The 14773-nt window shown below is 36.6% G+C and overlaps 1 protein-coding gene across 1 annotated transcript in view; it reads right to left on the bottom strand.

Moving 5' to 3' along the window:
- XRN2 (5'-3' exoribonuclease 2) overlaps positions 1-14773 on the bottom strand; it is an 82462-nt gene that overhangs the window by 43006 nt on the left and 24683 nt on the right. Inside the window, exons 5-16 of the mRNA XM_045776775.2 lie at positions 14098-14156; positions 13932-14021; positions 12729-12801; positions 12535-12585; positions 11934-12091; positions 10852-10926; positions 10632-10765; positions 10475-10532; positions 10284-10391; positions 6096-6140; positions 4520-4651; positions 720-838 (exon numbers count right to left, since the gene is read on the bottom strand). Coding sequence (XP_045632731.1) covers positions 720-838; positions 4520-4651; positions 6096-6140; positions 10284-10391; positions 10475-10532; positions 10632-10765; positions 10852-10926; positions 11934-12091; positions 12535-12585; positions 12729-12801; positions 13932-14021; positions 14098-14156 — 1102 coding nt within the window. The remainder of the gene's footprint in view (positions 1-719; positions 839-4519; positions 4652-6095; positions 6141-10283; positions 10392-10474; positions 10533-10631; positions 10766-10851; positions 10927-11933; positions 12092-12534; positions 12586-12728; positions 12802-13931; positions 14022-14097; positions 14157-14773) is intronic.

Below are 14773 nucleotides of genomic sequence, written 5' to 3'. Positions count from 1 at the left end.
TAACTTTGAAATATAACATTTTGCCAAATTCTTAATGAATCACAATTTTTAAGATTGTTGGCCTTTTGCACTCGGAACCCAGGGCTCAAATCTAGATTTAATTATACGAGAGGCTATTAATCTTATATAATGATCTCAAATTTCAGGATAAAGAATCGAAGTTTCCTATTACAAATTTTAAGTATATAGCTAAAGGGAAACTCCTCTGTCATCAAATATAACTGTATATATGCAAGTTTGTGGTTTTAAAAAATATACATATTTATCTCTTAACTGAATGACTTTTGCATATTTCATTTGATGAAGAACCTTTCCAATTGAGAAGATTAACGCAAACTATGTTAAGTATCCAAGTGTAACTGAACTTTCTATGTTAAGCAGCTTGAAAATTTAATCTCAAAACGGTAACATTCAGATCACATAGTCAGAGCTAAACACCTCATGTCTAGCCGATCTAGTGCCTGGTCTCAGAGGGAAAAGTGGCTTGGAGGACAAAAACCTGCACGCATACTAATCCAGATACTTAGATTTAACAGCTATAGCTTACACATCTCACTGGAATTTACTGACTATTCTAACCCTCCACATTAATTACTGGTGGATAAAAAGATCACAGGCAAGCATCTGAAGGCACTGCTGCTCTAAGCTAAATAGCATTAATTAGACAGCATCTATTTCAGCAATTTGATAACAAAGTGTTATCAAAAAAATGGTTTCACCTGACGTTATCCTCTGGCTCAGGTTCACTGTCACTGTCTTCTGCTTTTCGCTTAATTCCTCCTATTGGAGATGGGGAGCCATCAGAAGTGAAACTCGTATTAGGAGATACTGAAGGACTCTGCAAACAATTATGACATTACAGAGGAAGGATTTAATTATTCATTTCACATAAGAAGTTACATCCAACTGCTATTACAATCATGCTTCATGGTAATACAACTGTTAAAGCTATTAAATAGATATGGCAAATGTATTTAGAAAATACAAAGACTGTTCTTGGCCTACTCTACTCCCTCAAAAAAATAATTATATAGTTCCAAGCTTTCTATGCTTAAACTCAAAAGAATCTGAACATTGTTAGAATAAAAATTACTTCAGAAGAAAAAAGAATTTAATTTTATAGATTTTTAAAAATTAAAGGACTGGACTTATTTTTTTCTTTGGTGGTTTCCTCATGTTATGAATTCGTAATCACTTTCTACCAATCAAACAGCAAAGCTGTAAGGGGGGAAATAAAAGTACATTAATTAGTAATACACAAAACAGTCAGTGCTGGTGAGAATAAGGTTAAACGGTAGATGTTCTACCTCACACAACCATGTGGAAAGCAACAGTTTAACAAGACTCTGCCAGAGTCTAAATTATTTTATAGTTTTATTTATATCTAAAATATTTTATAGTTTCAAAATTCAAGGTCCAAGTAAAAATGTACTAGTAACTTAGAAAAACGCAGATTTATTATTTCAAAGACTTGGATACCACTTTAAATTCACTATTATCTTCCATTTGTACTTAATCTGACGAACACAGTGAGCATCCTACAGTATTTTAATATTTAAGTAAAAAATTAAAATTCTCTGCAACTTCAGTTTTATGTTAAGTGACCAAAACCACAAGTGGCAAAAAAGGTTTTCATAGTAAAGTTTTTCTTCTGTTAGTCACAGCATACCAGGTATTGCGATTAAATTGAATTATTTTTATATTGAGAGCTTAGGAGGCTATTTTAATGATACTGTAACTAAAACCTTAGTATGAATGTAGTTCACACCATAGGCCAAAAAAATGCTAGAACAAAACAAAACTGTATTTCTCATAGAGTTTATAATTTCTTTAAAAAAATGTGCAATTTCCATTTTATTCCTGATACTATATGGCCAATACTGTTCAAAAAAATCAAAACTATAAAAACTAAATTCAGGAAGGCACTGTTGTACTTGAAAATGAGATATGGGTATTTTTAGTCAGATCTGAGTTTGAAATTCCAAGTCCAACCTTTACTGACTGTTTGGCCTTGGGCAATTTATTTAACCTGTGTCAGCCTCAACTTAAAATTGGGATAATGTTCTCTCTTTGTTGGTTACTGCGAGGATTAAATGATACAGTATGTGTAAAGGATCAACAGCAAGAGGACGGCATGGCGTATGGTGGTTCACCTTTCAGTAAGTCATCACTATTATTTTTTAAACCAACACTAAATCCATTTGGATTAAATTATGAGAATGATATTCCTATCAATCGTCTAAGTACAGAGAAGTTGGGTAAAAAGCAAACTTTCCCAAATTGAAAAATAAGACACAAACTATCTTTATCTGATTAACAAAAATAATATGCCTGCAAGGGAAAACAAAAAGTGGTTTGTTTTATACTAAATCTCTACTGCTCTTTTCAGCTCTCTACCAACAAAATCTTTCCTGAATATACCACATTCATACCAATTGATTCAAATTCCTTTTTAAAAAGCTCTTTTTGCTATCAAATTTTATGAAATGGCCGCAGATATACTCAAACTGTATTTCATTTTTTTTTTCAAAGATTTTATTTATTTATTTGACAGAGAGAGACACAGCCAGCGAGAGAGGGAACACAAGCAGGGGGAGTGGGAGAGGAAGAAGCAGGCTCCCAGCGGAGGAGCCCAATGTGGGGCTCGATCCCAGAACTCTGGGATCACACCCTGAGCCAAAGGCAGACGCTCAACCGCTGTGCCACCCAGGCGCCCCTCAAACTGTATTTCAGAATGCAAAATTTAAAAACACGTATTTACGAGGGAACAGAAGCCAGCTAGTAAAGCATTAACAGCCTGGACCATCATACTCAATACTGGACACTAATATGCCCAACAGCTCAAAGAGCAAAAAATTTGTAACTTCAAAGACTCCCTCTAAATGAACTGGTAATTAGGCTTTGTGATTTCCTTAAATTCCTAATATTCTATATAAAAATCCCTCTCTGCAAAGCCTCCAACAGAAATTAATTGTGTCAAGAGGAATTAAAAACAGGATTGACTAAGCAACTAATCATCAATCTCCCTATTCCTACTCCCACGGCAGACATTATTAATCAAAAGTGGGTCTAATCCTATGGAGCCTCAATATAATACTGGAATCCTTTTCAACGCAATCAGAGCTGGCAAAGTTTAAACCTCCCTTTTCCCTGGGATTAAGAAAAAGCATACTATCATGGACATGGTGTTTGACAAGCAAGTCATTCAGTTACACTTTGTGGGGACGGTAACCACCATAATCTTAAAAGAGGGACATCAGCCTTTTCTGTTCTGTTCAAGTGTCTCATTGCAATCCTTTCACTAATCCTCCATATCACACTGTTAATGGTGTAAAGAATAAGACAAGAACACAAAAATCAAACAGAAAAAAAACATAACAAAAACCCAGGCTGCTTCTCTCGGGAGATGCAAATTCTCATGAATTCTCAAATTCCACAGCTAAGTCCTAAAACTTTGAGATGGGAATTTGCAGGAATATAAATCATTCTCCTGATACGGCAAAAACTCCACATACAAGATTGCTCTGTAATAAAGGACTTGAGCATCAATAGGGTTAACTGTTAGAATAATGAAATATCAAAACTTATGCAATTTCCTTGAATATATCAAAACAAAAATTTACATTAGATACCAAACCTTACAAAATATATTTCCTCTCTCTACAACACACATCTCTCTTATGCCTATCAGCCTGAAATAAGAAAAAACTTTGATTATTTGCTGTACATCAATTCATGGTCTGTTCCCTTACCCCTGTGCTACCCTCCCATGTGCTCTGGTCTTATGGTGTGTTGCCACTACAACAGGAAGCTACTGGAAAGACTATAGCCTTGCTGGCTGAGATGACCTGCTTCTTCAGTCTGGATCACCAAGTTCAAACAAGGAGGGATACCAGGTGGCAAATCCATTCAATTCGAGTTTCAAAGTACGGAGCAACCAGAATCTGCATAGTGAGAGCTAACTTAAACTATGTATTCAGATCTACTCCATGCCTGAGTTGGACAGCAAGAATTCAGGCAGTGAGAAGTACCTGTATTTGACAGACAGAGGAATACATATAATAAAATGCTCATAGATGATCCCTGGAAAGAAAGGGGAAAACCTACCTTCCTCTCTTACCCCCAGCTATGAGATACTCAGATGTCCCCATCATGCTTCTAGCACCCAGTACCTTTAGGAGAAGGGGGAACCACTGTGGCCCATTTGCATTACAGAAACATTGCAGCCACTTAGCTATCTATATTTACATGCATTTTTTTTCTTTCAGATCATTTAGATATTTACATATTGATAATCATGGATTCAACAAAGTTAAAAATATCTCAAGGGAAAAGAAATGGAGAAAAACTACAAAACAGAACTTCAGGCTGAGTAAAAAATTTACACACAACCACAAGAGACCTCTGATGGTCACGTAAAAGTAAGTCACTTACAGAGTTATTCTGCATCCTTTTCAATGCCACGTAAAAGTAAGTCACTTATAGAGTTTTCAATGCCACGTAAAAGTAAGTCACTTACAGAGTTATTCTGCATCCTCATTTCATAGGCTGCTTGTCTCGGATTACTGGCTACTTGAGAACCTGGTGAATTTCTTGAACCCAAGGCATGCGGGGTTAGTATTCCACCAGGAGAGAAAGCTGGTTGATCTCTCTAACATAAATGGAAACAAATGCAGAAATTAAAATTAAGTCACAATACAGTTAGATGACTGGAGGAAAAGAAGGCAATGGAACAGAGTCCTCACTGTAAGCACTTAAAGGAGGAACCAGATTTCTGTTAGCATTTATAGAGCTATCCACAATTTGATTTGATGGTAACTCACCCTGTAAACAGTTTTAGTAATAACCGTTCTAAAAGTACATATAATACACTGTTCTGATACACACAATCTATTCAAGCCTCAGTAAGCTATTCCATTATGTTTACTGACCATTTCAGAACATATTTAAGAAACAACTTCAGGCACATAAAAATAATATAACTATGAAGGTTAAAAAACTAGTCAAGAGTTTGATTTATACTTAGAAAAACCCCCTTTTATTTACCCTTCACCTTGTTAGAATTTAACTCTATTTCTAATTAGAGCTATGATTACAGCTGTTAATAGGTGACAGTTGTGGCTGACTGGTAAAACATACTTTTTACACAGATACTGACTAAAAGAAAATAATAATACATAAGGTAGAAAGCAGATATTCCCCTCGCAATCTAAGTCGTTTTGAACCTACCTGTAACAATAAATAACTCTACTTTTCTCCCTTCTAAGTTGCCCAACTTGCTCACTTCTAATAAAATACAGTAATAAAAGGCACAACCTAAATTCCATGAGTTTAAAATCCAGTAAAGACAAGAAAAACAAGAACTAAAGAAGTAACTATAGAGCATTGTGCAATGAGGTAAGAAAACAAATATCACAAGCAAGAAGCAGTGGAGTTCAAAGAAAAGGACTGCTCATCCTGGACTAGGGCCAAGGCCACAAGGGAGGCCCCAGTGGAAAAGCTAACATGTGAGGGAGTCGTCAAGTCAGAAATCCACTCTGAGCTAGCAAATGCAAGCAACAGAGTCAGGAATGACGTGGTACATTTAGAAGACAGCACAGAAAACTGGGCAGCTAAAATCGGACTGGATCACAGTACACTCCGCATGCCAGCCTGAGAGAGAAGTGGGCTCTAAGGGCACTACAAAGTCGCTGGTCATTTCCGAACAGAGAAACAAGAGTTTCAGGAAGATTAAACTGACAAAGATATAGACAGAATGCAGTAACTTATAAGAGGATATAAAGGGTTGACTGTTTTTATTACAAAAACAATACCTCTAAATGAACTGGTAATTAGGCTTTGTGATTTCCTTAAAATCACACAAAAAAATCAAATAGCTAAGCACCCTATGTCCATCAAGTGCATCTTTTCAGACTCCAGAGTTTAGAAAAGACTTGACATCAGCACTCTTTCTCCAGGCAAGAAGGCAGCTGGGTAGACATTACACCCCTATCCAACTGCTACTGGATAAGGAATAAAGCTACTGCAATAAACATCTTTTTCCCAAATTGTAAACTTATGCTATTGCCAATCTTATGAAATTAATTAAAACTCACCTTCATTCTCTTTCTTTTTTCTTTCTGTCGTCTTCTAAAACTGTCCTAAAAGTATAAAATCCACATATTCTGTCAAATAATTACACAAAAATGTCAGAGTTAAACATTACCAGGAATGATTTGGGAAACAATTTAAGTTTTAAAGGAAGACCCCAGAAACCTAGGTACATAATTAAACTAGGCAATGGGCCATATATTCAAAGTGTTGTTTATCAGAACTTTAGATGGATAGAGAGCACTCTAAATGGAGTTTAAATATAATTTAATTTTCCTCTTAATATTTTCAGATAGTTTTTGACATCATTTCAGGAAAGAATGCAAGAGTCATGACAAAGACTCTTGGTTTCACCCTGGAGGCTGTCAACATGGAGAAGATACAAGTAAGTAAGAAAAAAATTCCTAAGTTTTAGCTGAACACAGTTAATAACAAAGATGGCCATTTAAAAAAAAATTAACAAGACAATAATGAACTTCTGTTACCTAAAAAAGGCTCGATAGTTCCTAATTCTGTAGCATGCACAGTTCCTAATTCTGTAGCATGCACAGCACAAAGTGGGTAAGGACAGAAGTGCAGCTCTGTGCAAACTCTACCCCCCCACCCCGGCCAGGTTCCAAAAAGTCAATCTCATGAAAGGAAGGAAGGAAATTCAGATGTTTGCACTGCTCCTTCTGAGACAACTTAATTCACAAGAAAGGGTCCAGTCTGCACTGATTTTTCCCCTCCACTCATTTTCAAAATGTAGTCATGGTTTCAATTAAACAGATTTGGGACTGATCTTGTTCCCCACTAACTGTTTGGCCATTCAAAGGCCTCCCTGGTCCCAGAAAGCACTCCTTCCATGCCCAAGATTCTGTGAGTATCATGGCACTGGAACAACTAAAGTCCTACAATAGCCCAAAACAGGGGCCAGTAGGCACTATACTGACTGCCACCTGAGTAGCTGTACTTCTATCCCTTCCAGGTCAGTAATGCCAACTGCAAAATAACACCCTTAATAAGATCTGAAATTTATACTTTCTGCCAGAAGAGAAGGTGAATGTTGAATATATGTGAATGGCTACCTTAAAACCTCCTCAGATATGAAATCCACCAACTTCCTTAATCAAGCTTTCCTCTCTATCTTTAATTGAAATGTTTCTTATCTAGGGTACCAACAAGCTACAGACTGTGAAAGCCACTGGTCAGTTTTCAGTCCTTATCTGACCATGACTGGTCGGTCTTGAATCATGCTCTTCACTTGGCTTCCAAGCCACTACACTCACCTGTTTCTCTTTTCACTCTTGCTGCATGCCTTTGCTCCATGACTCTCCAATCTCTCAACGTTAGTGTTCCTCTGTGCCAAACACTTGGACTTCTCTACTCCTATGAGAGTAATCATCTAGTCTCATGGCTTTAAACACCACCTATACGGTGACGAGTCTCCAACCAGGACCTCTCCCCATTCAACATATCCAACTGAGTGTCTCAAACCTAACATGTCCAAAACAGAATCCCCACCCCCAACTTTGCACCTCCCAGTCTTCATCATCTGTTGCTCAGACCATTTTTCAACTGCTCAGACAAAATGCCTTGGAGTCATTCTTGATACTCTTCTTCCTTCTCTCAACTTAGCATTGAATCCATTAGCCAATCCAGTGATTCAACTATCAAAATATATTTAAAATTCAACTACCTCTTACCATCTTCACTGCCACCATGCTGGCTCGCCTTGGACTGCTGCAAAAGAACTTCCTAACTGGGCTCTTGGCTTCTATCTTTGCCTCCATACAGTCAACATCCTGGGCACATGCCCTAGAGCCTCTGCACTGGCTATTTCCTCTCTGCTCGAAATGCTCTTCTTGCAAACACCTGCATGGTTTACTTCTTCACATTCTCCAGGTCTTTATTCAAAGTCATCTGTTGGTGAGGCCTTCTCTAATCACCTTTTCTAGAAATGCAACAATCCCATCTCCACCTTCCCAGACGTTTCCTCACCTGCTTTAATTTTCTTCACAGCACTCATCACTCTATAACACAGTACAGTTTACTTAGTTTTTGTGCTTATTGTCCATTTCTGAAAGAATGTAAGCTCCATGAGGTCAGGAATTTTTTGTCTACTTTTTTTTCTGTTATATCAATGACACTCAGAATACTATCTGGCACATGATAAACAATAAATATTTGCTGGATAAATGAAGGGCATTTGCAACATAAAGGGCAAACATCAAAGCTTACAAAACAAAAAGCATCACCTTCAACTGCTCAGTTTTAGTAACAAATACTGATGTATTCCTTTTCTACTGTCTATTTTGTGCTATGAACTCCTTTGGAAATCAGTCAAAAGCCACAGACACACTTTCCAGGAAAATACATACACCTGGATACTTTTATATTGAATTTCTGAAGGTTCATAAATTTCCACCGATGCCCAACCTTGCTGATAGACATCGTATGATGTCAGGAACACCAAAAAAGATCCAAAGAGCTTTAAAATGCTAGTCCAGCTGGAAACCATATTACTTAAGTCTGAAGCACTTCGATACCTATCAAATCTCATACATCCTGCTCTAATGCCAAATATCACCAATATTTATTAGTACAGAGTCTGCTAAAGCCACACAAAAGGGTTATTCTAATATAAGGTTTTTATATCAAGTAGTATTGTATGTACATACAGTTTTTTTCTTAAGCATAAACGGAAGCAGGTCAAGTGGAGCCAACTCCACTTCAACTGTAACTGTTGAAGACTAGTTCAAAATGGCTATGCTGGTAGACATTTGATATCCCAAAGTCAGTTCTGTTATTGGAACCTTACATGTGAAAAGTACTTGTCACCATAGCGGATTACCAAGTACCAAAGGTTTTGGAAAGAATGCTTACAGTCCACTCACTCTGTTACATAAAATGTTACTGAAAGTTCTAAGAAACAAACCACTAGCTACAGCACACAAAGTTGAAGAAAATATAAAATCCTGTCAGATACAATGACATGTTTTAATCTGTAAGGAAATCATAAAGCAATGTAGCAATATTTGCTCAAAACAGGCATATGAATTTTTGTAAGATCAGTTTCTGAAAGGATTTCCTTCACTCTCTAAGAAGCTACTATCTGTTAAATTTTATCCACTGCTTGCCTCCCTTAACACTCTCCCATAACCACCCTCCAACCAACCCCTTTGCCTCCAAGCTACCGCCCCTCTAAACCCCTGGCCATGGACTAGGGGCCTGTCCATCTTTCCCTGACACCTCAAAGAGCACCAATGGCTTCTCTCTTTAGGGATTTCCTTCCATTTCTCTACAACTAGCTCTTCTCTCTCCTTAAATGTCCATGTTTCTCAACGTTTCTATTGGAGGCACTTTCACTCCACACAGAGTCCCAGGGACTTCAAGTTTACACTGACAGCTTGAAGTATCTCCCATCTACTAATGGTTCTAAAATCTCCTTTCAAAAGACTTCTGCCTGAGCTTTACACAAATCCATCTAATTGCTTCATGGACTTTCTCCTCTCCAGTGTCCTTTACGGTGCCTCAAACTTAGTATCTCCAAAATGAAACTCAGTTTCTAACTGGTCCCCACCCCAACCTCCTATACCCCAAGTGCTTGCTATCTTAGTGAATGGCACCAGCAATCTCCCCACTGCCCGAGCCAGAAACCTGGACTTCTCACCTAAGCACTCATCCTATCATACGTAATCAATTTCCAAGTGCTTTGTTATTTTATTTCCTTCTTTTGTGTATAAATTTCTTACTCAGAGTTGCAACCCTTTGCCTTGGCTGATGCAATCCAACCCTGACCCCCTATACTCTACTACCAGAGTAGAGAGTTCCTAAGTCTTAACCTGTCTTCCAGGGCATAAATATTTCCTATAAAACATGGCAGCCACGAGTTCAATCCCAGCATTCATCTAGCCTTGGCACCCTCATTTCATAGCCCACTGATTAGACAGGTGTTTGGATTTTTATCTTAAGATTATGAAGAGAGAAAAAAATTATAATGCAACTCACACAGGGTGCAATACATAGTTCCACACAGTAAGCATCACCACCTTTATAAAATAATCAAAGCACTGACCACTCATGATTACATTAGTGTTTGATACACTATAATGATAGAACAACGCACTCAAGAGGTTAAAAGTACAATCACAGGATCATCACAGCCTATTAGAGACAGGAGCAATTTAGCTACTGCAATAGAAACACTTTACCTCATCATCCTTTCTCTTTTTAAAAATGCTATCCTCAACTTCACCAACTGCTAACATGATCATCTGTACTCTTTGCAGATTGACATAACCACTTTCTGTAAGGTAACCCTGTAAGTGATAAAATACATGTAAAATGATCTTCTTATAAAAGCAAATACTTCTGTTTTGAAATTATTCAAGAATGAACTTACCCCAGTTTTGTGTACCACATTTTTGTATATGTTAACCAAACGATCAATTGCACCTTCCCTGCCACCAGGAAACAAACATTACGCATTAGGACCAGTGTGCACTGTAAAGGCAAGAAGGCTAAAACACTAGTTTGAAAACCCACACAAACACACGTACCTAATTTCTAATGATGGCAGGTGAGGAAGGAAGTCATTTCCCACAAAGAAGCACATAAAGACCCAGTCATCAATACTCCTCTCGACATCAAATGTAAACGGCAGGCTGGCCATGGTGAGCTCTCTTTCCAAATACTACAACCAAGAAGGAATGCTACCATTAAAGCTATCGAAAGCCACCCTGCTTTAGAATACTGATCCCAATGTTTATTGCTACATACCTCACGAAGAACATTAAGACGAAGGAAGATAAATTCTCCTTCTGCACAAGGAAGACTATCTGCAAGTTCATCATGCTGCAGGGAAGGGGAGTCAAGATTAAACAAGTCTACTCTAAACCGTGTAACTTTTTCCAACAAAATCAATATCATGGCTTTCTCTAAAGCAAAATCCATTTTAATATTACAAGTATTAACAACAACAAAAAAAGAATTCACCAAACCATTTTAAAAATAAAAAATTATTCATAATCCCAATCACACCTAGACCGGGGATCAGCAAATGTTTTTTGCAAAAGCCTAGAGAGTAAACATTTTATCCTTTTGGAGACACATGGTCTCTGTTGCATATTCTTTCATGTTTTGTTTTGTTTTTACAACTCTTTAAAAATATACATACCATTTTTAGCTCATTGGTCAAATCTGGAGGTCTGTAGTTTGCCAATCCCTGACCTACATCCAGCCAATATTAAATTTCAAGGCAGATACTTCTAGACCCTTCTCTATAAACATAGTGTATTTTTTACCTTTTTTCCACTCAGCATGTCTTTTAAAGAGGCAACATATTCTTAAATCAGATGAAAACCCATTCAAAGGGGGCTGGATATAATCAAGTGAACCCAAAATATATAGGAACTAGGAGTAACTTAAAAGTATCAAGCAGAATAATATATTTTATTTATATTCTTTTTAAGAAAAATCATTTGAGATACTTCTACAAACAAGTCATGTGCAAGAGGCATTATTAACTAGGAGACCTAAGCCTCATGTAGACATAAGCTATGTTAGAGGTGGAAAGGAGAAAGATTGAGTGCATGCATGCTTTTGAATGTGTATTCACTTTAAAGGGCTTTGAAAGATACATTCCTGTGAGGGGTACAGAGCAAGTAGGTAAAAATCTAATATAAATACAATCTTCTCTTTACCCATTCTAAAAATGAAGTAACCTGAATATACTTAATGCCACTAAACTGTAAACTTAAAAATAGTTAAAACAGTATATTGTGTGTTAAGTATATTTTATTACCACAAAAAATAAAATAGAAAAATTTTAAATGAGGCAACTACCATTTCAAAGTTCCTACCTTTCCCTTCTTTTCTCTTGGCAAACCTTCACAGTCCTTGACCTCATGTCCAAACTGATTACAAAGTCCACATGGTTTAGGTTTGTTTGGTTTGAATTCTTCTCTAATGATGGTAAAGTTGGGTTCATGTGTAGCAAGGCCGAGCATAATGAGGTCAGCTGTCAACGAACAACGATAAAAACAATGAACTGTGAGCACTCTGAGAAGACCCTACCACAACCAATGATAAAGGACACCACTGTCACACAAGACACCAACACAAAGAAAAGCCCAAACAAGCACATAAGCAGAGGTGGTAAAGCCAAAAAACCTAAAACTTCCTAGTTCTCAGGCAACAAGCTGTCCTCCAGACACATGGGCACAGAAAATCTTCCATTTTAAAGGCATGCAGTATCAAAAGGTTGAAAAATATTTTTAAAATGTAAGATAAATGAACATGAATCACAAACTAAACAACTTAATACCAGTTCCTTCTCAAACATAAAATGAGCAAGGCATATTAGAATTTTCAGGAAACCAGGAATAATCCACTACTACACACTAACCTATTAACTTGCTATGGTTTAATCCAAGAGAATCAAATCTCAAAAAAGAAACTTACCATCTGCTCCACATAAGCAATGATGAGTGTTTGGGTCATGGTTAGGTTGGGCTAAAGAGGGGGGGAAAGATACATTATATTTATATAAATGTATTTTATATCACAGGAATATCATATTCTACCAAATAGTTTCTATATAATGGCTTGACTTTTTAAATAGAACATATAATAAAATATTTATAAGGGAGTTTTACCTCTTTGTCTTCTAATATAATCCATGATTTTATGTTCTCCCTCACCAGGAGCACTAGCATCAGATAAAATAACCTATAAAAAATAGTTTTTAACACTGTCAGTTCATCCCCAAATTTCTAGCACAAAAATCAATAAAATTGAATAGCTTAAAATAAATCAGGATAATTCTATTAAGACAGTGTTATTAATTAGAAATTTTTCATAAGGTGTGTGTTAAACATCAAAATTGTTTCACTGGTTAACCTACTACAGGAACAGAAAAAATGAAATGTTTCAGTCAAATTTAGCCAAAAGAAATGATCAGTTCTAGTATTCTTACTGCTACCCAAGGATACAGCCCCAAACCACATAAGCCCTGGGAGTAATCAATAAAAGATAGCCATTAAATATAATTTACCATATCTAGTTTATAGCAAAAAAAGCTTTGAATTTATTTTTTTGATTTTTAAAAAGATTTTATTTATTTGGGAAAGTGAGAGAGAAAAAGAGAGCGCACCAGCAGGGGGAGTGGGAAAGGGAGAAGCAAATTCCCCACCTAGCAGGGAGCATGATGCAGGGCTCAATCCCAGGACCTCAAGATCATGACCTGAGCAGAAGGCACACCCTTAACCGACTGAGCCACCCAAGTGCCCCAACAAGCTTTGAATTTAAAATTACATAAAAGTTCATTTAAATTTTACTTAAACACGTAGGAGAACACAGCTATTCTTTAAAGGCCCCCCATGACTTTAATCTTGCTCTATTTCGATTCTAACTATAGAAATTTCCATTTAAAAATTGCTTTCATATATATATATGAATATAAATATATTTTTTCTATATATATGTGTATATATGTATATATATATATATACACACATATATACATGAGGTCAAGGACATACATATATATGTATATATATACATATATATAGAAAAATACGTATTTTTATATATAATACAAAATATTATATATGTATTTTTTTTTAAGTGATGGGTCCCATTTTATAGCTTCATAGTGACGGTAAGAAGACAAAATTGGCACTGAGAGCAAATTCAGCAGTCTAAAACTGGACCATGCAGGGCACCCCATCTCTAATAACCCTGGAAGCTTCTCTTTCCTCTGACAGTCAACTAGCATTTTATGGGGTTATCAGTCATATCAAAGTACAGCCTAAAATGATCACCCTTATCTTCCTGAAGTACCAAAATGTGAAACTTACTGTCAAGTTTTTCCACCCAGGGTCATTATTTAAACGATCAGCTATGTAATAGCGAAGGCATTTAGCAAGATTGTCCATGAACTCGGTTCCCTAAAATGACAGAAAGAAATAAATTAACCTACCATTTAAGAGTTAGCAATAGCTGGCAAAGTATGAGACTACTTACTGGTGTAATACAGTTGCTGTCGAATCTTTCTTTTATTTCTTCTGGAGGAAGAAAGCCACCTAGAGGAAAAAGAAGCAATGTTCTGTTCTCCCCACAAAAAGTCAGGTAAATTACTCAGTATTAAGCCAGAACAACAAAAACAAATCCAAATACTAAAGAAAGGGAAATATTGTCATCTGAGGAACAAATGTTCCCCCTTTGGGGAAGAAAATGAGATTTATCCTCTCAAATTTTTATTTTATTTTAATTTTTTTTCATCCTCTCAAATTTAATATAAGCTTTAACATGACCATCAAAATGGTATACAAAAGATATGAGAGTTTACCAAAATATGAAAATTATGACATTCTTCATAATGCCCTCTGCAGCACAACACACACACACACACACACACACACACACACACACACACACAGGTTAGGAGTTCTCATTTTGATAATAATTCCTGAGATAAAGGTACCTTAGAAAAACAAAATTAAAGTGCTGACTTGTTTGTTATCTAAAGATTTTTATTTATTTATTTGAGAGAGAGAGCGTGTCCGTGCATGAGTGCATGCTCACGAACGAGTAGGGGAAGAAAGAGAGGGCCAAGCAGACTCCCCACCGAGGAGGGAGCCAGACTCAGAGCTCGATCCCAGAAGCCTAAGATCATGACCTGAGCCAAAGAAAGATGTTT

This window comes from Ursus americanus, chromosome 22, assembly GCF_024610735.1.
Source record: "Ursus americanus isolate L20-20 chromosome 22, mUrsAme1.1.p, whole genome shotgun sequence".
Classification (NCBI taxonomy): domain Eukaryota; kingdom Metazoa; phylum Chordata; class Mammalia; order Carnivora; family Ursidae; genus Ursus; species Ursus americanus.
The sequence above is the reverse complement of the archived record's forward strand: the minus strand, read 5'-3'. Positions and strand labels throughout refer to the sequence as shown.